This window comes from Helianthus annuus, chromosome 10 (assembly GCF_002127325.2).
Source record: "Helianthus annuus cultivar XRQ/B chromosome 10, HanXRQr2.0-SUNRISE, whole genome shotgun sequence".
In the NCBI taxonomy this organism is placed as follows: Eukaryota; Viridiplantae; Streptophyta; class Magnoliopsida; order Asterales; family Asteraceae; genus Helianthus; species Helianthus annuus.
The window spans coordinates 158,176,277-158,201,959 of record NC_035442.2 but is presented as its reverse complement, the minus strand read 5'-3'; the positions used below and the strand labels follow the sequence as shown (position 1 = coordinate 158,201,959).

General features: G+C 35.3%; 2 protein-coding genes and 1 long non-coding RNA gene across 4 annotated transcripts; 2 read left to right on the top strand and 1 right to left on the bottom strand.

The window, feature by feature from the left end:
• Positions 1-1,633: 1,633 nt before the first annotated feature.
• On the bottom strand, positions 1,634-2,538 carry LOC118482733 (protein LSD1-like). The gene is made up of 4 exons (XM_035978369.1): positions 2,534-2,538; positions 2,202-2,338; positions 2,017-2,129; positions 1,634-1,875 (listed from the first exon to the last, which is right to left on the bottom strand). The coding sequence occupies exons 1-4, from the start codon at positions 2,536-2,538 to the stop codon at positions 1,774-1,776; spliced, it is 357 nt and encodes a 118-aa protein (XP_035834262.1). The 3' UTR covers positions 1,634-1,773.
• Positions 2,539-2,643: 105 nt separating this feature from the next.
• On the top strand, positions 2,644-3,549 carry LOC110886174. 2 transcript variants are annotated; one of them, XR_002562676.2, is made up of 3 exons: positions 2,644-2,871; positions 2,996-3,061; positions 3,204-3,549. It is a non-coding gene; the product is annotated as an uncharacterized LOC110886174 (long non-coding RNA). The 2 variants fall into 2 exon arrangements; XR_004869839.1 differs by having other exon boundaries at positions 2,644-3,061.
• Positions 3,550-15,109: 11,560 nt separating this feature from the next.
• On the top strand, positions 15,110-16,432 carry LOC110883012 (uncharacterized mitochondrial protein AtMg00810-like). The gene has a single exon (XM_022130880.1). The coding sequence runs from the start codon at positions 15,110-15,112 to the stop codon at positions 16,430-16,432; it is 1,323 nt and encodes a 440-aa protein (XP_021986572.1).
• Positions 16,433-25,683: the final 9,251 nt, after the last annotated feature.

Sequence of the window (25,683 nt, the reverse complement as noted above, 5' to 3'; positions counted from 1 at the left end):
ATATAACACTATGTAACACTATATATCATTATATAACAAATATAACACTATACATCTATCATAGACATGCTATCAGACAAACTATAGTGTTATATTTGTTATATAATGATATATAGTGTTACATAGTGTTATATGGTATTACATGGTGTTACATATTGTTATACGGTGTTTATATGGTGTTATATAGTATTATATATAGTGTTATAATACACTTCTCACACTTTGAGCACTTACACTATCCTTACCCTATGTAGGTAGAGGATCAGACACACACACACACACACACACACACATATATATATATATATATATATATATATATATATATATATATATATATATATTTATATATGGTTCCCCACTGGAAAACACTAGTTTTACATGAAAATCATTATAAAATTCCTTTTTAAATAGAAAAAAAAAATAACAAGATTTCTTCAGAATTTAAATAAAATATGTAAAAGCCGTTTCAATAAAATGACTTTTTATGAGTTTTCTTACATGGTTCCTCAGTTTTCCATGTTTGTAAATTTGTTCTGACTTTGGATTAAAGATTGCAAGCTATCTTGCCTTGTATAGCTTTAAGCTAGAGCTCGAGTTAATAATGATTTGAGTGGGCATCTTTAACAAACATTATATCTTAAAAAACAAAAATTTAAAAGTAAAGAACAACTAAAAAGATAAATATACAACAATCTTAAGTTTTTTTAACAAAAATAAGCACTTTTATATTATTTTTTTAACAGCTAATTTTTTTAAATCTCTGTAGTCTAGGAAGCACTTTTATATTGAGTGATTAGAGATACATTTAAGTTAACTTATTAATGTATCTCTAAAATTAAGAATTTGATAGGGAAAAGCTGCTCTTGCTTGGTACAAATCTTGTCGCATGTGGTGAAAATGATGGCTCAATGATACGTGTATTTTGTAATGTTTGTATGCGAGTAGTTTTTTATCTTCATTATTGAACTATTATTGTGTTTTTTTCTGTTATGCATTTTCTCTATTTATTTCATTATTTGTACTGGTTTACACATACACACACACATATATATATATATATATATATATATATATAAAGAATTTTTACAATAATATATTTGAATTTAGGGTAAATTACATTTTTCGTCTTTTATGTTTGTATTGAATTGCAGTGGATACCCTTTAACTTCAATAATTACAGTGACATTCTTTTTTTTGTTAAAAACCTTACAAGTCACGTCCTTTTCACTAATGAGGTTAGATTTTTTCAGTTAAGTCTGTCATGTGTAAGACACACAAGGGTATTTTAGTAACTTTACTATCTTATTTAAAGTTAGAGTTAATTGCCAAAATCGTCACTGAGGTTTGGGCATATTTGCCATTTTCGTCCAAAATGAAGTTTTTGTACAATTTTGCCCCCCACGTTTTAACTTGTTGCTATTTTCATCCAAATACCTAACCAAGTTACTTTATACCTTATTATAGGGTATTTTTGAAATTTATCAATTATAGGGGGATAACTTGTAAGTTATCTTATAGATATTATATATCAGCCTTTTATAACATTCCTTCTTCATAAAACCCATTCACACATAGAAGAAAAAAACCCTAATTTCAACGAATCGATGAAGAATAACAACGAGTCGGTGAAGAATCAGCGATGGCCCAATCGTCTAGTGATTTGGAGCCAGATAATTGGTGTATCAGAGGTGAAAACGCAAATTTCAATCCCGTCATTACATATTGTATGCTCTATCCATCATCATTTGAGAATTGCTTCTAATCTAGGGTTTAAGGGAAGAAACAGGAACTCACGGTAGAAACAAGGGGCATTAATCCTGATGTTGCGGTTCCATTTGGTCGCACTGGAACCGGAATTCTTCCATTGCTCATCTGCAATAAATTAAAAAAAGAAAGCCCCTCTATCAATGCAAATGAAACTGTATTGTACTGTATTGTAGTGAGTGTGTGTGTGTCTTGTATCATAGGTTTTGCGATTTCCCAACAAGACGATAGATTGGTTATTGTACTCACATTAACATTTGTAATATACTGAAATATTGCACATTTAACTGATGGAGCACCATATGGATATGTCAGCGTAGTTCTGCAATTTCCACAATTTACTTGAGCAAGCTGATTGGCAACTGTCAAACAAATATATACAAAAGCATTAAACAAAATTCTATTAAAAATAAATATATACACACACGTCATACCTTGTGCGAGATTCACAATATGACAACAAGAGCATCCGACACTTGTAGCGCCACATGTATACATTAGCAATGTGCGACAACCTCCACAATTAGGGTTATTCTTCAATGATTCGTTGAAATTAGGGTTTTTTTCTTCTCTGTGTAAATGAGTTTTATGAAGAAGGTATGTTATAAAAGGCTGATATATAATTGAGAAGATAATTTACAGGTTACTCCCTTATAATTGATAAATTTCAAAAATACCCTATAATAAGGTATAAAGTAACTTGGTTAGGTATTTGGATGAAAATGGCAACAAGTTACAAACATGGGGGGCAAAATGGCACAAAAACTTCATTTTGGACGACAATAGCAAATGTGCCCGAACCTCGGGGATGATTTTGGCAATTAACTCTTAAAGTTATCTTTATTAACAAAAGAAAAAACAAAAAACCCACAGTCCCCCCTCTCTCTCTCTCTCTCTCTCAAAATCTGGAAACCCTTTTCTTCTTCTTCATCTCCACCACAAACTCCCACCCACACCACCTGCCACCATACCACCTATGTCTGTGACCGCCGCCGCCAGAATAACCAACAAATCTGGCACCATCTTTACCGCCGCTTATGACGCCGCTGCCGGAAACCCTAGATATGGGTCGGGAACTTCGTTTGGTGCCATTTGGTGTAAAGAGTAATGTTTCTCTTCTAAAGGATAGTTTTGATTCAGATCCAACACAAGAGATTCAGATCTAGCACTAATTTTGGAACCTCATTTTCATATTTGTGTAAACAACTTATTTTTACTTGGATTTCAGGTTGCCTATGTCATTTTCTGCATTACTTCTTTATGCAGGCATCTCAATTAAAGAGGCAGTATGATGGTTTGAATTTTTTTTTCTCAACATATACCTACTGTTCGTTTGTTTTTTTCTTTTTCTTACATTTTGTAAATTAGTCAACCAATAAGTTATTTATGTAAGATGACAAATTTGAATGATTTAATTTTTTTTCTTTGGTTCATAGACTGGTTGAAGATGATAGTGGTTGTAATGGGGGTTAAAAAGTAAACATGGTGGTTGAAGATCTGAAAAGGATGGAAGCAGTGGTAGTGGGGATCTGCAGAGAGAGGGGGGGTGAGTGAGTGTTGGTCGGAGTGATGGTTGATAGGCGTTTAGGTGGTATAGAGATGAAGTTACAGGTGTTTTAGAGAGAGAGAGAGAGAGAGAGAGAGATATGAGAGTCTGTGTGAGTATTTGGTTTATAAATATATTTTATTGTTTTTTTTCTTTTTTTAAATGTATTTTTCTAAGTAAAAAGGTAAAATTACAAAATTACCTTCATGTGAATAGACTTAACTTAAAATTTTTAACCAGGTTAGTGCTAAAGGACGTAAGGTGTAATATGTTTTAGAAATAAAGGATTGTGACTATAATTATTGAAGTTAAAGTGCATCCATTACAATCTAATTAAAAAATAAAGGACAAAAAGTGTAATTTACTCTTGAATTTATAAGGTATATATTATCATTACAAAACGAATGTTTCGGTTTAGCTTTTAATTGTATTTACTATCTAAGAAAAAATGGTGCTTGTAAAAGCATCTTGATAAAATAAAAATATGGAAATAACGATTATTAGAAAAATATTGTAACTAAAAATTTTATTACAAGGAAAATACGTAATGATATACAAAATATATTTATCACACTAAACTACTAATTCAATTGCTCTTTGTTTTTTTTTTTTTTTAACAGCAAGGAATGATGTGTCAACCATTGTGACACCGTGCGCTGCTGTGGCCAAGGTCGATTACTCGACCGCCGCCAGCCCTTGGCTCTACTAGATGCCCAGACACCCGACCTCCACCAGCCCGAAGGCACGGCAGTGGAATAATCGGTAAAACCTCGCCTCCCATCCAAGACGAACCAGCACCACTAGTATTTGCCCTTCACCAGGATGCCGCAGAAAATAATGGGGAGAGTGGAAGTCGAACCTGGGTCACAAGGAACACCAAGTCTTTCCACAACCACTCCACCACTACCTCATTGGCTCAATTGCTCTTTGTTACGCATCCTTTCAACATCCAAGCACGCCATATGCACTTCTTCGAAATGGATCTACTTAGCGACGAACCTCGATTAGATCACCGTACCCTGTACCTACTGAATCATTTTTCGTGCCCCCTAATCCCTTTGCATCGCCAACGGTTTTTCTTTTAACGCAATAATCTACAAATATCATACAATTTATTAGTAATTTTCTCATAATAAAATATAATTGTCATAGAAGGAAAATGATCATAAGATCTTCCGGTGTTGTAACTATTGGGGTCACCGTTAATGGTAAATGGGTATCGTGAGCGGTCCCAAAGCCAAATAGACGAATTTTCTTTTGGTTTTGACACTTTGCTACCATAGTTATGGGTCGTTAACAAGTTAGCATTGGGCTCCCTGTCATTGTATCTTTCTTCATATAGCTTAGAATACCTCTTTTATGATTTACCAAAACAAAATATTAGTTTTTGGTAAATTCGAGAGCATGACAGCTGTAAATCAAGCTTATCCATTATATTTATTTAACAATATCCTAACGTCCACCAAAAAGTGGAAAACCACATGATCTCATACTCTGTAAGTAAAATGGACTTTGCGCGTGGTAAAGTCTTGAACGCAAAGCCTACTTTGTTGCATTGCGCCTATTCGTTTGGAATGAAAGTTGACTCATTTTCACTGGTAAACCTGGAACCTTTACCTAAAGGTTACTAAGGGTTGTGAAAGCTCGTTAATTGGTAAAGAATAGTTTTGCTCCTAGGTGAGTTTATAGACCCATCTTTACATTATTTTTGGAGCGGTGTCCATACTCGCTAAAGTTATGTATTATGTTTTTAAACATGATAGATTATGATAAAGGTTTGCTAAAGTTTCAAAGTGATAAAACTTTAATACTTTATCATTTAAAAAGTCTTAAAGTGATAAAAGTGTTTAAGTGATATAGAATAAAGTATTCATGGTATGGATATTACACAAGTTTAAGGCTAAAGGAGATTTATCGCGTCTAAAGTTAACTTGGGTCTCTAAAGTTAACACTTACGTCTTGAACATCTTCTAAAGTTAACGTTGTGGTCACATATGATGTCTAAAGTTAACACTATGATCAAATGATAAAGAGGCAGTGTCTTTGTGACTTACTTGCTGGTGGTTGATGTACTATGTACAATATAATGTGCATGTTATAGTTTACTAAGTAAAGTGTTACAGTTTATGCTAAAGTTTTGGGTTTATTACATAGTGCACAGATCTACCTTAATTGCTTAACATGTTTGATGTTTGCTAAAGTTTACAATTACTTTAATTAAACTTGAACTCAATCAGCATAACTGACTTTTAGTATATACATAAGGTTGATTGGTGGCTCGTGCAAAGGCTCCCTTTAGATGACTTGCATGCCATCTGTGTTAGTTAAAGACAATTGTGTACTTTTGTACTAGATTGGTTGGCTGTATTATTTCCGCAGTTTTTAGTAATGGATTTTTTTGGTTTTAAGACTATTTGCTAGACGAGTACATTCAACAGCGTAAACCCTCGGGTTTGAGGCATTTTATTATCATTATTTCTCGAATAATAATAACTAATTTTGTAGATTTGATAGTTCTCTAATAATCATTATCAAACGTCTTATTTGCGTTAGGCTAGTTTAACGATTAATTTACCATTTCGTATATTTGTTTATCTTGTTATAACCCTTTGATCTTACCTTGATAGCAGTATTATCGAATGTCATTACTCGGGCATATAACTCCAACAGTCATAACCAAAAACAAACCATTCATCAAGCTCAAAGGCCCTTTTCTAGCCCATCGACCGTTTTTTACTTTTAGTTAAAATCCCAAAATAACATGACAGGAAAGAGAGAGCACATGACAGAAGAGAGATATCTCCTTCGCTTAGTCATGTACCGATCTACATGGTATGACACCATGTAGCATATGCCTCCTAATCGAGGTTGGGTTCCCATCAATACATCCCTACACATATAACAAGTTGTAATACAAGTATAAAACTTAATATACAATAACTAAAAATAGTCATTATATACTTGCACAAAAACGCTCATTATGTATGGTAGCACTCCTGACTCAACCTCTAAGATGTCCCACCAACGAACCAAAGAAACACGGGAAAAGGTATGTTAGATAAATATATATTTATAAATATACATATATATTGGTGACATGTCAAACAACTTCTTGGTCCAAATATCAGCAAAAGTTAGATAAATGTACATATATAAAATAACTTACATTTGCAAGTTTTGCTACAATGATGTACAATATTTATAGTACACAGTAAAACTCTATTTTCTTTATCGACATGATCCTATTGGCTCTATTGTACCACACACAAAACAAGTTTTTGTTGACTTTTACTCTCAGATTCGTATGTATGGTTAACTTTTAAGTAGCATTCGTTTTGGGAAATCTAATAGAATTGGAATTTGCATAGAAATTGAAATTTGATTTGGAATTTAGATGTGTTCGTTTCACATAATGAAATTGAATCTAGTTAGAATTGGAATGTAGATTTCGTTTCTTATGTTATTGTTCAATTCAAGTTCGTTCTTTTGTTGAAACAAACATAAGATTTCATTCCATTCTATAAAACGAATGCTACTTTTTTTAACATCAAATTTTCACACCAAGGGAAGCAATGTAAGAATATATTTATATATTAAATATATTATATGGCCATTATTATTATTTATACAATATTGATCATCGACTTAATTACCCATTATTATTATTTATACAATATTGATCATTGACTTAATTACCCATATATCGTTAGTTGGTAAAAATTTGATGGACGTATTTACCCTTTGTGGATAAACGTAGGGTTTCCCTTGAGTGTATGTAAATAGAGATTACTAGAGAGTGTTTATGGTTAGACAATTATAATAACATCATCACTATCAATTCGTCCCCCACCCCCCTCTCTCTCTCTCTCATAACCGTGTTCATCAAGAACACCTAAACCCATCATAACTGTACACCCTAAAGGGAAACTCGACCAATCTGACGAACATGACGTCAACTTTATTCTCTGATGCAGTTACTGGCTAATCAGGTACACATGTCTTTTATTATTCATTATTGAATTTATTTAATTAGGGTTTATGTTTTACCCATGTTCTTATGATATAATCAACATGTGCTATCAGAGCAATGTTGGTTATATCAATTTAATCCTGTACTTGATGTTCAATTATCCGGAACTTAAAATTAAATCATTATAACCGATTTGTTTCTTTGATATTGATCATCGTATATAAGTTCGTAAATCTCCTAAATCAACACCTGAATACAATATCATTAAATTTCAATGGATGAATATGATACAACTAATTGGTGTTTATCACATATCGAATTTTTCTTAAAAGGGTTAGCATGAAGGATTGTGCAAATTAACGATTTCCAATGCGCACTGAGTTTCTTTGGATTTACGAATTATGTGCCAGCATTAATTTTGATTTTTGATCTTCTGGATTTGTTTTCGATATGCAAATTGATGATGACCAGAATCTTGCATCATCTAAATAATATAAATAATATTGTTTGTGGTAATATTATCTAACTCTTCTCCATTATATTATAAATTATTATTTTTTTTATTTTATTAAATTCATTCCATAAATTCATTCGGAGATAACATATAAATGATTACGAATTGCATTTTTTTAAAAGCTGATAATACAATCTATAATATATAATTTTGATGAAATCCTTTTATTTTGGGATAACATTAGGATTTGATTATGTTTTCTAAAACTATGTATCTTCATCTCCAAGTTTCGAATAAAATATTATTTTTAAATTTATAATCGAATAATTAACTTGGATAGATAGAGATATTTTGAAATTATAATCAAAATCCCTAAAAATTAGCATAATCAACCTTATCGGATCAACTTTGGTTTACGGATTAAATTTACAAGCTTTAAAGTTTACGTTTTCTTTTATGTTTTCGGATTAAAATTTGTGAGTTCAATAATTTCGAGAATTAACAATCATTCTCGAGAACTCATATTATCGAGACCTAATAATCATTCTCGAAAACTCAATCTTCTCGAAAACTCATTATCTCATTTTTTGAAATTTCAAAAGGAGTTCGATCCGCGCTAACAGGTAGTTTGCCATTAACAAAGTGGTTTTGTGAATACTTAAATATAATTAAATACCTTTTACAAAACCAAATAACTTAACTTGAATGAGCTCCTGATCTTTCAATTATGCCCAAAGGTGATTTGATACATCTATCTTATTGTTCAAGTATAATAATAAGCTATGTTATTTATGCCTTACAAACGTGATTTTCTCAATTCTGCCCAAAGGTGATTTAATTCATTCATGTCTTGCATATTTAACCGTGCATAACTAAGGTAATTGTCACACTTCTGCCCAAAGGTGATCTGTCACAATTACTTTGCACACATGCTTAAATGATTTCACTTCTGCCCAAATGTGATTTATCTTCAATTAAGTAGAATTTTCAAATGAACTTAGTCTATTATTTTGATGTTAGTAATAGACATATCACCCTTTCTTCAAATAACGATCCTTACATTAATGATCATTCATTAATCCTATGATCTTTTTTTTTTTTTTGTCTGGCTTACCTTAATACCCACTCACTATAACTTTCTTCTATAAATTAGTATCTCATCCACTCTAATTTCTAAACCTAATATGTTTTGTCTTAGTTAAAGTTTATATAGGATTAGCTTTTAAATCAAATCCTTGATTATCTCTTAAGACACGATAATCCTACTGCTCTCTTCTGATAAAAGTACTGTAGAAGAAAAGTAGAGCATGATGAATATGATAAATCGAACATGATGTCTCTTGTGATAATCAAGAACTCATTTAACATAAATGTTATCATTAAAGTTATTCCAGATTAAGTTTTTCCTAAGACTAATCTAATTTTTATGGAATAATCAAAAGAACTCCTAAGATGCATGCCTTCATTATAAATCCTAAACTATAAGGTTAAATGGCATCTATGAATACATGATAATGTACAATACCATGACCAAGAAAATAAAGGGCTTACACATGGAAATAAGTATATTTTTCCAGTACATTACATACTAAATTTTCCACTTGTACAATTTTGATGCCTTAAAAATCAACTATAACACTTAAAAGTACCAAAGGAAATTATGTGTGTTGATAATGTACAATTTTGATGCCTTAAAAGTCAACTATAACACTTAAAAGTACCAAAGGAAATTGAGTGTGTTAATAAGTAACATATGTACAAAGAAAGAAATGTTTGAAACTAGAAAATAAGATGTTGTTCACCTTATAACCACTAAAACCTAAAAAGATGATACTTCTAAGGTCCATAGACAAAATACAAGTAGTAATTCCAACTCTAATGTTCTTCAAGGGAGAATCTTATTGCAAAACTATGCCATTAGACTAGGCATAAGCAAAGAGACGATCCATAATTCAAAAGAACAATTGGCTAAAATAAGTAGTCGCTTATTAATGATATTTAAGTCTACTAATCTTAATATTTCGATTTACACATGATTGGTTGAGTCTAGTCCTATACGTTTTCTTATCAGAAGTCAACAAATAACTAACATGAGAATTAGTGGCAAAATTAAATGTTAAGGCTATAAGAACCATAATAAGTTAACAACGCTACTGATACCTTACATATTCTCGAGTTAATCATAAGATAGTATCAATACTTAAGCTATGTTATAAAGGTTGTGAGGTTTGCATAGCCAACATAAAGTCACACTTACCTTAAACTCTCATATTATCTATTCCTAATATCTGGATAGAAACCTTAATAAGATGGGACTAGATGATACTATACATTTTCACAACTTTTGTTATCATGCAAATGAAAATTTAACAAGAGGACAAATGAGACTTATAAAATCCATCCATTGTAACCAAATCTCAGGAGAAATCATGACAAGGTTGATGAGAACGAATTTTTATCTACTCTCATTCTCAGTGATTTTAAGTCATGTGCTTGAAGGCCCTAAATCATTACTTGGCTTAAGGAATAAGTATGTGTCCACCAGAAGTTGTTCATTGACATTCATGGAACTTATTCAAAATGGAATATTCAGATACAATTCATTTATCATTTAAAGACTATCCACTTGTATCTAAATTTGTCTCATATGACCAACGGTCTTAAAGAAATCTATTCATATATATACTTAATATGATTTCTATTAAATATGTCCCTAAGCTTCTTATGACACCTGGACATTAAAGCAATCAAATAAAGTCTAACATATGTATGATAGGTTTCCACGTCACATACCTCATTGAAACTTCTCTTGTAGCATTTCTAGAGATATCAAAGATCAGTGGGAGCATTAAGTGTCTTAATAATAACTTGCAAAATTTGCAAGAGGTGGGAAGTGAAAACTTCATATTACTTCAATTTACACCTCTTATACAAGACACTGCTCCATCTCGACACTGTTCCATTAAAACTTGTCTCCTTAGAATTTAATGCTACTCTTACAAAAGTTTCACTGTTGATTAACTATGGGCATACTCTGATATCATACCAAAACTAAAATAATCCTCAACAAGAGAAAATACAATGACTAATGTCATTAACTTGTTTCTCTATTAGAATTTGTTGGTCTTTTAATAATGACCCTTAGCATGCAAGTTCCTAAAGACTTCTAAGGTCAGTGGGAGCAGTAAAAGTCTTTATCATGACTTCAAGGAATACATGAGGTAGGGGAAAAGAGTCAATAAATTTTACTCCGACTTTAACTCCGATTACACCTCTTGTACACCATACTGCACCAACTCTTACACACTTAGAATCTTAAAAAATGATAGCAACCTAACCAAGAGCTAATCCATAAAATTGAAACTCCTAATAAACCCAATAATCAACACATGAGGTCATCTAGGTTTAAAAGCCTACTAACTATGATGATTACATATCCTTCTTGACTAAAGTTGAAATGGATTTTGGAAAAGTTTGTTGATCATATCTCTTATAACTAAGCCGTTAGCATCAATCAATCTTCTAAATCGAATAAAACTGATTTTATGTGTTCGCATAACGTTTGGGATTTGATTGAACTACCTAATAGTGTTCATAACCAAACCAAATCCTAATATAAACGTTAAGACACGAAGAAGCATAATTGATTGTCAAAGTTTATACTCAGGAAGAGATAAATTATCAAAGAATTTTCTTACATATCTTACAAAAGTTTCTTTGAGGATTATTTCTTGTAGCTTATAACAATTTAAAGCTACATTAGAAGAACATTTAAGAAAACTTTGCCTAACAACTGACTTACATATTTACATGTTCATAAAACAGCCTGGAAGTTCTAAACTGAAGGTTAAAGAACGTTTTATCTGTATGCCAATAAAATCCATGTATGGGTTAATGCAACCATCAAAATGTGATGAAATCTTAATGCAATTATTTTTATCAAAAACCAAGTGGATTAATGTACTTACCTCAAGATGAGTGAAAGCAACTAAAACAAACTTGTCCTTATATAGATGATTTTCTTTTGACAAGTATATGTTACAAAAGTCAAAGCATTGTTAACGCAAACTTTGATATAATAGATCTCAGAGATATCTTTATGTGATAGATATCATAACATACCGAGATAGACCCAATGGGACATTAGTCTCGTTCTATAAGTTTAACCTTAAATGGGTCGTTACATATGTAACAAACAATATTGCTCTCCTTTAGAGGATAATAGGATCAATGAAATCATTTCCTTATGCTTCATTAACTAGAAGCCTTATGTAAGCTCAAGTCTATACTTGTTTAGATATTATACTCACTTTGCAACTCTTGTACCCGCTTGCTTCGCATAGGCTACATATAGCCGCCCGAAAAGGAACTGCAGTGCTGCTATTAGAGGAGAGTTTTCACTGCAAGGGAGGAAGTACAACAATATCTTTAAAGGAAACAAGAAGTGAGAACTCAAACCGAATTATTACTTTAACTGTGTTATATTCAAAGATAACTAAATGTAATTTCGGGGTATATCCTTATGTCAGCGGATAAAACCTATCTCATTGAGGAGTCATAGTGAACTAATAACAACAACCTAAGTTATAATGACATCATATGTTGATTAATCACAACACAATTGTCAATAAATGTTGTTGAAAATTTATTAGTGGACTCATAAGTTTATTAACTCCACAGAAATTATATATTGAAGATTTATTCTGATAAAGTCAGCTACCATGTTTTCTCGAATAGTAACAGTTCGAGATGTGTTGCACTAAATTTCGATACGAAATTAATTATTCGTTTATAAACAAATAGAGGAAACTAAATCTTTGTATCGAATACATTCATGATATGCTTATGGATCCAATAACGAAAGGTCATTCACCCATAAATATTATGTAAGCGCTTATAATAATGACAGGTTTTATTGAGGATCATGTACAACTACATCTCGTACTATGAATGTCTAATTATAAATTTTTCCTTACCCGTTTAGATTTTTTTGTCTCTAAATATATGTTCATGCTAGACAATTATTATACAAATCAACGTTAAGGGCTTATTCGTCAATTGATCATAACTGCTTAGGTTTTAAATTGGGACTGTAGTATGATTAATGGGGGTCCTGAGTTGAACACTGACTCAACGGCTTTATTTCTCTGCTATGGTTTTAGTTTAAAGCTAAAATGAGTATTAACTCCTGATCAGGCTTATCTAATACTCATAATAAATGATAACTCGGCCAAGTGGGAGAATGTAAGAATATATTTATATATTAAATATATTATATGGGCATTATTATAATTTATCTAATATTGATCATTGACTTAATTACCCCTAATCGTTAATTGGTAAACATTTGATGGACGTATTTACCCTTAGTAGATAAACATAGGGTTTCCCCTTTGGATGTATATAAATAGAGATTTATTAGAGAGGGTTTATGGTTAGACAATTATAATAACATCATCACTATCAATTCGTCCCCCCCTCTCTCTCATAACCTTGTTCATCAAGAACACCTAAACCCATCATAGCTGTACACCCTAAAGGGGAACTCGGCCAATCTAACGAACATGGCGTCAACTTCATTCTCTGATGCGGTTACTGGCTAATCAGGTACACATGTCTTTTATTATTCATGATGGAATTTATTTAATTAGGGTTTATATTTACCCATGTTCTTATGATATAATTAACAACTAACACCTTAACTCCAATAATTTTGCTAGTTGGACCCAACCCCAAAAGGAACATTTCCTTAGTGTATACTGGATTTTAATTAACAATCTGGAGGTATTATTCATCCCCGACCATTTCGTTGTTTATTTAATATAGAGTAAACTGCCAAAATGGTCCTTGAGGTTTGGAAACTTTTGCCACTTTAATCCAAAACTCAAACCTTTTAAATCTGGGTCCTTGTAATTTCAATTTTGTTGCCATTTTCATCCAAAAAAATAGAATCTGTTCAGATTTTTTAGTTAACATCTAGCTTTTTTGTCCTTTTCCTCTATTTTAATGAAGGGCAAAATGGTCAGATTTTTTTAAAATTGTTATAATAAAACGTTAAAAGACCATTTTGCCCTTCATTAAAAAGAAGGAAAATGACAAAAAAAAAACTGGATGTGAACAGAAAAATCTGACCAGATTTTGATTTTGGATGAAAATGACTATTAGAATAAGAGCTCAATCATAGCATTGATTTGTATCATAATATTGTAAACCATTTACTAGAGCATAATTATAGGAGGATTCCTAGGAAGACCATTGAATATAGGAGGATTCCTAGGATGATCATTGACTTGTAAACATTATATATTGATTGTAAATAATGAGATGAAACACACAGACAATTACAGAGTCTAACATGGTATCAAACCTCTAAACCTCATTCCCTTCGATCCTGTCCCTCTTCTTCTTGAACCGCCGACCACCATCTTACTTTCTTCTTTTCTTTCTTTAACCAAAACATGGACCCGAAAACACATCCTGCCATCACAGTAACCAATATCAAAACATTCATCCCTATCACCCTCGAAATGGACACCAGCCAATACTCCTCTTGGGCTGAACTTTTCAAAATCCATTGTCGTGCGTTTCAAGTGCGCGACCACCTCTCCCCTCGCGTCATTACCCTTCCCGCTGCAGCCGCCACTGAAGCCACCTCTTCCAACACTACAGATGATGATGTTTGGGATCGGCTTGATGCCATAGTCCTTTAATGGATCTATGGCACCATCTCTAACGATCTATTAAGCACCATCATACGACCCGACTCCACCGCTTGTTATGCGTGGGTTGCCTTACAACGCATCTTTCATGATAATCAAGCCACTCGTGCCGTCCTTCTAAAACAAAAATTTGCCATTCTTAAGCTTGCTTCCTTTCCCAACATGTCCGCATATTGCCAAGAGGTGAAAATAATCTCTGACCAATTGGCGAATGTCGGATCCCCTGTAGCCGAACGTGACTTGGTCATTCAACTCATCACCGAACTATCCGAAGCCTATGATACTATCGGTGCAATCATTCAAAATACCAAACCATTCCCATCCTTCTATGAGGCTCGGTCCCAACTATTCCTTAAAGAAACAACTAAAGCAAACCAAGTCGCCACCGAGACAGCCCATCTCCTCTAGATACCTCCTCTGGCCCAGCCAACCCTCCTCTCCCAACCGGCCATTACACCCAAAACCAAACCAGCCCAACAACCAGCCTGTTACCCTCCCACCCTCCGTCATCTAACAGCCCACCAACCAGCCCATTTACCACCCCTCCGGCCCATCACCAACCCACACCATCACCTCCACCTCCACCGACTCGCACCATGAACACCCGCTCCATGTCGAGTATTTTCAAACCAAAAACTCACTTTACTCTAAACATGTCTACCACTCCTCTCCTCTCTCCTCTACCAAAATCACCCACCGAAGCCCTTTCCAATCCAAACTGGAAAAATGCCATGACCGACGAATTTCGTGCAGTTATTGATAACAAGACTTGGGAATTAGTACCCAAACAGCCCGGTATGAACATTGTTCGTAGCATGTGGATTTTTAAACATAAAAAGAAAGCGGATGGCACGCTTGAACGATATAAAGCCCGGTTAGTGTGTGACGGTCAATCACAACAAGTTGGTGTTGATTGTGGGGAAACCTTTATCCCCGTAGTCAAACCGGCAACAATTAGAACGGTGTTATCTTTAGCTTTTTCTAAGTCATGGCCTATACATCAACTCGATGTCAAAAATGCTTTTCTACATAGGAACTTAAATGAAACGGTTTTTATGCATCAACCAATGGGCTTTCGTGATCCGACGTATCCCAATCATGTTTGTCTACTCAAAAAGTCTCTTTATGGCCTCAAGCAAGCACCGAGAGCATGGTACCAACGGTTTGCGGATTTTGTTTCAAAGATGGGTTTTAAACATAGCCAATGTGATCATTCCTTATTCAACTTCAACAAAGGTCATCACATGGCATTCATATTATTATATGTTGATGATATTTTGTTGATAACATCTTCAGATGACTTAAGGGAAAAATTCATGACTCGGCTTTCTAAAGAATTCGTAATGAAAGATCTTGGGCCACTTAACTACTTCCTTGGTATTTCGGTTACACGGGACTCAAGCTCTCTATTTCTTTCGCAAGAAAAGTATGCAGGAGAAATCCTTGAACGGGCCGGCCTCTCGGATTGCAACCCAGCAGCCACCGCGGTTGACACACAAAACAAATTGAGCAGTAATAATGGGACGCCAGTTGACAATATTACCGAATACCAAAGCCTCGCCGGCGCTTTACAATACCTCGCCTTTACCCGACTGGACATTTCATACGCGGTTCAACAAGTATGTCTCCATATGCATGACCCGAAGACCATCCATTTAAATGCTCTTAAAAGAGTTCTAAGATACATTAAAGGCAAAATCTCATATGGTCTTCACATTCAACCATCCTCAACATCCTCTCTCACAGCTTATACCGATGCCGATTGGGGAGGGTGTCCCGACACAAGGCGTTCAACATCCGGTTATTGTGTATATATGGTTGACAATCTTCTCTCATGGTCCTCCAAACGTCAACCCACTTTGTTCCGCTCAAGTGCCGAGGCGGAGTACCGTGGCGTCGCTAATGTGGTTTCCGAAGTTTGTTGGCTTCGCAATTTACTACTAGAACTTCATCACCCCTACAACGCGCCACCTTAGTCTATTGTGACAACGTGAGTGCTATCTACCTATCCGGTAATCCAGTTCAACATCAACGTACAAAACACGTTGAAGTGGATATTCATTTCATTCGTGAAAAGGTCGCCAAGGGTGAAGTCCGAGTTCTACATGTCCCATCACGATACCAAATAGCCGATATTTTTACAAAAGGGTTGCCAAAGGTTCTATTCGACGATTTTCGAACCAGCCTCAATATCCGTGATCCTCCCGTTTCGACTGCGGGGGAATATTAGAATAAGAGCTCAATCATAACATTCATTTGTATACTAGAGCATAATTATAGGAGGATTCCTAGGATGACCACTGAATATAGGAGGATTCCTAGGATGACCATTGACTTGTAAACATTATATACTAGGTTAGCAACCCGTGTACTACACGGATAGCAAATATATAATGTGAAAATAATTTGTTCATATCTCGTAATTACACAACTTATAATGATAATTACGCGTCATGCTACAATTATCTACATTGTACATACATAATTAAGTAACTTATAAAAATTATTACATAACAATGATAATTAAACATGTTATATACACAACATAACAACTACTTTATTTTATTTTATGAATATTTTATTTTATAAATAGTTTATTTTTTTAATGTATAGCAATACTATACTTAAATTAAAGATTTTTTTTAAATAATATAAAACATGTTACAAATAATTGTAACAAAAATTTAAAAGATACCATAAATATGGATGAATTAGTTTACAATTTAAAAAGCATATAAAAAAATATTTCTAGCTTTTTACCATAAATAATAAAAAATAGTGAGAAATAATATGGAGTTGACAAGTGGCAAAATTTTAGGTGGATATTCTAGGAATGAGCCAAGTGTACTCCTATTTTTATTTATAACTATAGAGATTACACAACTTATAATGATAATTACGCGTCATGCTACAATTATCTACATTGTACATACATAATTAAGTAACTTATAAAAATTATTACATAACAATGATAATTAAACATGTTATATACACAACATAACAACTACTTTATTTTATTTTATAAATATTTTATTTTATAAATAGTTTATTTTTTTAATGTATAGCAATACTATACTTAAATTAAAGATTTTTTTAAATAATATAAAACATGTTACAAATAATTGTAACAAAAATTTAAAAGATACCATAAATATGGATGAATTAGTTTACAATTTAAAAAGCATATAAAAAATATTTCTAGCTTTTTACCATAAATAATAAAAAATAGTGAGAAATAATATGGAGTTGAGAAGTGACAAAATTTTAGGTGGATATTCTAGGAATGAGCCAAGTTGTAGGTCCCTTTTCTCGGAGGATCGAGAACAACCTAAACCTTGTTATACTAACCCACTAGCGAGTGCGGAATCCAAGCTAGTAGGCAAACCGGGATGAAGCAAGAACAAACACAAGAACACACAAAGTTCACCGATTAACACCACTGTATTAATACGTATGAAGGTTTACGGTTACAAGCACAAGGTTTACAATCTGTTTGCAAACTCTCTAAAGTGTGTGTGTGTGTGTTTTCCAGCAGAGTTTTTCTAACTCTCTATGTGTGCATCTGTCTAACACTAACACACTGCATGGGTATTTATACCCATACACAGCAGGTCGTGGTCGAAGGATCGACAGATGGTCCGAAGGATCATCTATCGAAGACAGGGAGCTCGAACGATCAGCATGGACATCGAAGGATCATCCTTCGATGTCTAATGGTCGAACTATATCTTTCGAGTACCTCGAAGGATGATGCGTATCCTTCGAGGCTATCCTTCGATCCAGACAAACATCATGTTGTCCAAGTCAAACTAGGAGGATAGTTGACTTGGTCAACTTACAGACTGACTTAGGACATCGTTTACATACAGACCGAATACAGACAAAGTACAGACACAAGTGCACCAACAAACTCCCCCTTGGATGTAGCTTTGTCTTTATCTTCTATAGTTGCGGACACGTCTTGAACTTCGACGGTCCTTGGTCTTCGAGTTACCAAAACTCTGATGTCCTTTCAAATCTTCAATGTCGGTGGATCTTCAAAGTCTTCACGTCTTGAAAGCAGAGAGTGTATCAACAAACTACCCGTATCATGTAGGAAGTGTGTTAACAAACTCCCCCTTAACATAAGCTCCCCCTTGAGTTATGCTCGTGAAATACTTTAACTTTATGAAGTGAGATCCTTGTGGTGTTGATGACGGCCAGCGGCAACTCGATCATCTTCATCTTTTGAGCGCCTTCTCGTCGTGTCTTCATTCCAAAGCTTGTCATCGACCATGTTCTCCTAGCCTTTAGAATCTGCACATGCAAGAAATCTAAACGCGTAATGAGAACAACTGCTTGGAACATAGGATAAACAAATGACACACGAATGACCATGTCACAATCAAACACCGTCCGACAGTTTGAAAGTTTAATAAATTTTTCAATTTTAGCCTTTAACTTTCAAAACATGCAAGTTTCGACCGTTTATGAAGATTTAGTCAATTCGGTTTTCGTTCAGGTTTCAGGTAACGAAGACTCGAGCTCCAACATCGTACGATCGAAAATAAAGTAGAAATAAAATCTTTTTGGCTTTTATAAAATTTATATTAAAACGCACCTAAAATCTTTTTGGTATTTTTGAAAGTAAAAGACAACAATTTAAAATCCTTTGAGTGTTATCAAACGACATCACCGCTAATGTCGTGCTGATATGCACCAAACGACGAAACTGTTTAAAAAGAAAAACAATAAAAGTTAAGCAGTAAATAAATAAATATATACAGACATTCTTTTTGCGAGTTTCGAGGGTAAGAGAATCATATCAGTGTACGGTCATGCCAAAACACTCTTGTTGTTCAGTTAGTTAACATTAAGATAAGCATCCTATAACAATTATCGGTATTGTTGTCCACTTAAGCTCAACTTATCAGATGTAATCATGTTTAGAGGATACGTTAATGTATGATTTATACTTACCGACCGGTGTTCATCCACATCACGACACATTCCCGTATCAAGGTATGCACGAGAGTTCATCTTACCGGTGAGTATACCGATTATCATCTGTTTGACCGTATATGATGTGAGATACTCACTTATTTTGATTTGAAAACAAGTCCTATGTGATATAATCACTTATTGATGAGGAACTTGATTTTCGTATGCATGAGGGCACAGGTGCAAGTCCGTGAACAGGTCAGTACTTCCGTACAGCAGAGAGACGAACTTGACACCCGGATAAATGTGATATTTTTATCACTTATTTGAATTGGACATGTGATTGTTTATCACTTATTGAAGTCGAATGCAGTATGCAATATGTACACGTATGTATAGTATCATGGAAGATCTAGACTTGCGTCCCCGTTATTTTTCGGTAAAAGATACAACCATGATACCCAGATGATAAGCAGCATAAAGACCGAATATCTCAGAACCTCGGCAATCTATCAAACGAAATTTCGGTACTAAGACCATGTGCCAATGAATGGTTCCCACCTGATCTTCAGTCGATTAAGATTTATATCACCCTGTACACTTTAAAATGATTGTGAGCCTACCGATACATCTTATATAGAGCTGCTTATCGTTTTTCATTTAAGGTTTAAAGAGGTTTGGATAGACCACTGATGTACTATCATTTTCTCTTTTGCTCGCCAGGAAACTCATTTTTGATTTTCTATTGTTTTTGTGTTTTTGAAATTTTTCGATGTTTTTGTATTTTCCGATTTTTGGATTTACTCCCCCTAAAATCAACAAACTAAGATAAATTTAAAAACACACAAAGATATTTACAAAAATGATTTTCCGATGTTGGTTTACTCTTGCTTGACCTTAATGCCATTTACCAATAATAAGAAGTCAAATCTAGATTTGTCAAAAGCTTTGGTAAATAAGTCGGCACGTTGGTCATCGGTGTGGACCTTAACAACATCGATTAGCCTTTTCTCAAAGCAATCACGTATGAAGTGATATTTTATTTCGATGTGTTTGGTCTTTGAATGCTGCACTGGATTTTTAGTGATATCTAAAGCAGCAGAATTATCAACGTATATAGGAGTAGTTAGGAATTCAAAACCGTAGTCCCGCAATTGTTGCTGGATCCAAAGAACTTGTGAACAACAACTTGAGGCAGCAATGTATTCAGCTTCGCATGTTGATGTAGCGACACATGTCTGCTTCTTGCACTGCCATGTGACTAGGCGATTTCCTAAAAACTGACATCCAGCAGTTGTGGATTTGCCGTCGATTTTACATCCGCCAAAATCAGAATCACTGAATGCGACCAAGTCAAAGTTATTATCCCTAGGATACCACAGACCGGTGTCTGGATAAGCCTTCAAATAACGAAAAATCCTTTTGACAGCAGCAAGATGTGAGGCCTTCGGGTTGACTTGATATCTGGCAAGCAGGCACGTTGGGTACATTATATCTGGCCTTGATGCTGTGAGGTACATAAGGGATCCGATCATCGCGCGATAGTATGAAGGGCTAACAGGTTCACCCTTCAAGTCAGGAGTTATTCCGTGATTAGTTGGCAGTGGGGTACCAATGGGCGTTGCATCGGACATCTGGAACCGGCTCAAGATGTCTCCAACATATTTAGTCTGATGGATGAATATCCCAGACTCCGTTTGTTTCACTTGTAGGCCCAAAAAGAAATTCATTTCCCCCATAGCACTCATCTCGAACTTATCCTGCATGATGCGCTCGAAATTCCTACACAAAACATCATTAGTAGAACCAAAAATAATATCATCAACATATACCTGTACCAGAAGAAGATCTCCATCTTGTTCTTTGATGAAGAGAGTACAATCGATAAGACCTCTTCGAAAACCGTTCTCCAGCAGATATGTAGATAAGGTTGCATACCAAGCTCGTGGCGCTTGATGAAGACCATAGAGAGCTTTGTTGAGCAACCAAACCCGATCGGGATGAACAGGATCTTCAAAACCTGGAGGCTGTTCGACATATACCTCTTCTTCAACCACACCATGTAGAAATGCACTTTTGACATCCATCTGGTAAACCTTGAATCCTTTGAATGAGGCATAAGCCAGAAAGATCCGAATAGCTTCCAGACGTGCAACTGGTGCATAGACTTCGTTGTAGTCGATTCCTTCTATCTGACGAAAACCTTGAACGACTAAACGAGCTTTGTTCCGAATAACCACTCCACGGTCGTCTTTCTTGCATTTGAAGACCCATCGAGTGCCAATCTTCTTGTAGTTCTCAGGCTTTTCAACAAGCTTCCAAACTCCAAGCTTGTGAAATTGCTGCAGTTCTTCCTGCATGGCTTCAACCCAAGCACTGTCTTTCAATGCTTCTTTCCACGACTTTGGTTCTTCTTGTGACACGTAACACGCGAAGGACCAGTCATTCTGTTGACCAGATTCTCTTATAGCTGAATACAAACCAGCATTCCGGTTGTTTCTCAGCTGATTACGCGTCTGCACACCGCGATGGACATCTCCTATGATATTCTGCTGGGGATGGGTATCGTGAATCCGCATTTCAGGATTATCTGGCACACGTGCATTGATACCCAAATTGTTCAGATTAAGATCAACAACCAACTCCACACCAGGAATGTGGTTAGAGGTGGATGCATTCCCTTCAGCAGTATCTATATTCTGCGTATGAGGTGTATCACCAGAGGCACCTTGAACAGGAGCAGCTGGAGCTGAAGATCCTTCGGCTGCATCATGATATTCATCATCTTCAGAAGAGTCATTATAGTCAGCAGCATCTTCATAAACCTCATTTTGAACCATATTGTTGACTGACGTAGAAGCTTGAGGGTCAACAACAATAGGTCTAACCAATGGCGAGACAGCAGCGTTGTCACTTTCCAACAACATCCGAGCCGCTGCTGATTCTTCGTCAAAGGTTGGCAGATTAAAGGAGTCAAATAGCCCATCATAATCGAACATCCACGGATCACCCGGAGCCCTAACAGGACTCGTGTACCTTTGAACCCTAACTTCACTCCATAGCTCAATCTTTTTGGTAGCTAGATTCCAAACACGAAAATTCGGAGTTGCATATCCAAGGAAGAAACCCTCGATAGCTCTTGCACCAAACTTTCCATCCGGTTCAATCATAGTACAAGGAGCACCAAACGGTTCAAGGTAAGAAAGATCCGGTTTCCTTCTCTGAAGGAGTTCGAAACAAGTCTTGCCATGTCTCTTAACTGTAAGAACTCTGTTCAACGTGTAGCAAGCAGCCGATACAGCCTCTCCCCAGAATTGAATAGGGAGTTCCGACTCTACTAACATTGTTCTTGCAGTTTCAATAATAGTCCGATTCTTCCTCTCAGCGACACCATTTTGTTGTGGAGTATAACGAGAACTGTACTCATGAAGAATGCCTTTAGAAGTACAAAACTCATCCATAACTTGATTCTTGAATTCAGTTCCATTGTCGCTTCGGATCCTTTTCACTTTCAACGTATAGAGATTTTCTAACATTGTAAGAAGATCCTTGAGGATGCCAGGAGTTTCACTTTTGTGTGCCATAAAAGATACCCAAGAAAATCTAGAGTAGTCATCAGTAACTACTAAACAATAAGCATCACCAAACGTTGTCTTGTGCTTCATAGGTCCAAAAAGGTCCATATGAAGACGTTCGAGAGGCATGCTAACAGTGTTGATTTTCTTCAAAGGGTGAGACTTCTTCGTTTGCTTCCCCTTTTGGCACGAGACACAGATATCTTGTAGATGAAAACTCCTTACAGGCACACCATTCACAAGATTATTTTTCACCAAATGGTTCATCTTTCTCAAGTGAATGTGTCCCATTCTTCTGTGCCAAGATATAGACTCCTTTTCTGTGGCTTTTGAGACAAAACAAGTAACTTGTGCAGATGTAGTAATTGCTTGGCTCATATCGAGAATATAAAGATCATTAACTCTCGGAGCCGATAAGAGAACCCATTCTTGTGGAATTTTGAATCCAGGTTTCAGCACATAGCAGCCAGCATCATCAAAAATCACTGAGAACTTTTTATCGCAGATTTGCGACACACTGAGAAGATTGTGATCAATTTGCTTCACATAATTGATCTTATCAAAGCACACGATACCATTGGAGATACTTCCTTCTCCAGTGATGTACCCACCTTTATCACCCGCAAAAGCAACATACCCTCCTCTAATATTTCTCACGTCATACAGGAGCCGTAAGTCGCCAGTCATGTGCCTGGATGCTCCACTATCAACAATCCAATGACTATTAATAGTTCCTCCTAGAACATCCTGCACATATCAAGTAAAACATCAGTTGAGAATGGGGACCCAAGCCTTAGTGGTCTTGGGTCGTCCCTTGGCATCACGATACGTAAGCTCTATCTCTTGATGGTTTTCAAGAACAACTGCTCCCCCTGAACTGTCACCCGACTTAGGTAACCAAGTTTGTCTGTGCCCACCAGTTTTTGAAGATTCTGGTTTTACAGGTTGTGACCCTCTTGGTTCCTTCTGAACTGTTTTAATTTCAGATTTTAAAGCTTTTTCAGCAGTTTTTATGTTCTTACGTCGTTGTTTAGTTTCTTGTTCTTTTACAGTTCGTTTATCTTGTTTAGGTGAAACTGACCGACGTGGAGGGTGAACTGCTTCAGATGGAGCCTTTTCAACTAACTTCTTCTTTGGAGCATTTGGGCAATTTCTGATAATGTGCCCAATTTCTCCACATTTGAAACAAGTTCTCCTTTCAACAGACTTAGGAGAACTTGATCGACTACCAGATGTTGAGCTTGTAGAACCTGAGGTACTAGCTTTTTCATCACACCCGTTTGTGTGTTGGGTGTAATTGTTATCACTGTTTCGTTTCAAAATTTTGACTTGTTGTACAAAATCAGTGTTTGATTTGTTTTCAAAAGTCTCAATTTTATCTGTACCTCTTGATGCTACAAACTTAACATCTTTTCCTTTCTTCATGTAACGAGCTCCTTTTGATTCAACTTTAGCCTTTGGCTTTGGAGCTCGTTGTGGTTGTTTACCCTTAGAAGCAGTAGGTTGTCGAGTGGTTGGAGATTTTTGATTACCAAATTGTTTCCTAATCTCATCCTTAGGAATTGGATCACATTGTGTTACCACAATTCCTGGAAGTGTTTTTCCCAAAAATTTATTTGTATTGTCTTCAAAGACTTTGTCAATCAAAGATTTATTTACATTTTTAATTGGAAAAACATGATCTGAGTAGATTTTATTATCTCCAACCAAAGTGTACAACACATTACGGCTTTTAACAGTAGACACACTTGTCTTATCAACCTTAACTGGATCAATCACTTGCTTCTCAACAGATGAAGCCTCAGGAGTATCAGGATCACAAAGAATGTGATTCTCTCGTGGAATATCTACTCCTTTCATCTTGCTAAGTGATTTATCCTGATCACTTACAGCCACTTCTGATTCATCATCCGATGTCTCATAGTCCTCGATAATTGGAGGACTTTGTTTCATGGATGGTGAAGTTTCTTGTTCCTTAGGGGCTGTGTTTGAAGAACTGTCCGATTTGAACCCTAGTCTAGTGGAAAATTCCTCAAAGTTCAAAGGCACACTGGGTTCATACCGAGGCATTTCCTCTTCATCGGGCATCTTGGTATAGTTGTCCATCAAAGGGGGTGGACACGCCTTATACCCTACACCTTTCACGTTACCTTTCAGTTGTTGAACGTCTATGATGTGATCAAGCACAAATCGGGAGTTAGAATAACTATCCAATTTCTGTTTGATCGCATCATGCTTGCATTGGGCAATGGCTAATTGCTTCTTAGTTTCTTCCACAAGGTTAATGTATTCATTTATACTTACTTGTTTGTGGTAAACTACTTTGTTAACCTCGGACACATTTTTCTTTAATGTTTCTATTACAGATTTAAATTCTTTTTCATTCCGGGTTAAAGCCATGTTTGCCTCTTGGCATTTTGACAGTTCAATAACCAAATTCTGATTATGACTATGAAGCTTTTCTGATTCAAGCTTCATCTCTGCACATGATTTACAAATACTAGGAGCAGGAGGTTCAGAAGTTACCTGACTAGTAGAGGCTGAACCATTTGCCATAAAGGCAGTTTGAAAAGAAAAAGCTCCATCTTCAGAGAAAAGCTCTTCCATTTCCATTGATGTAGCAGCAGCCTTTCTAATCAGAATTGATTTCTGACATTTAAGCTCATCAGCTTCATTCAGTAGCTCCTGTATATCATCATCTCCTTCTTCATTCACATCAGGCTCTGAGTGAT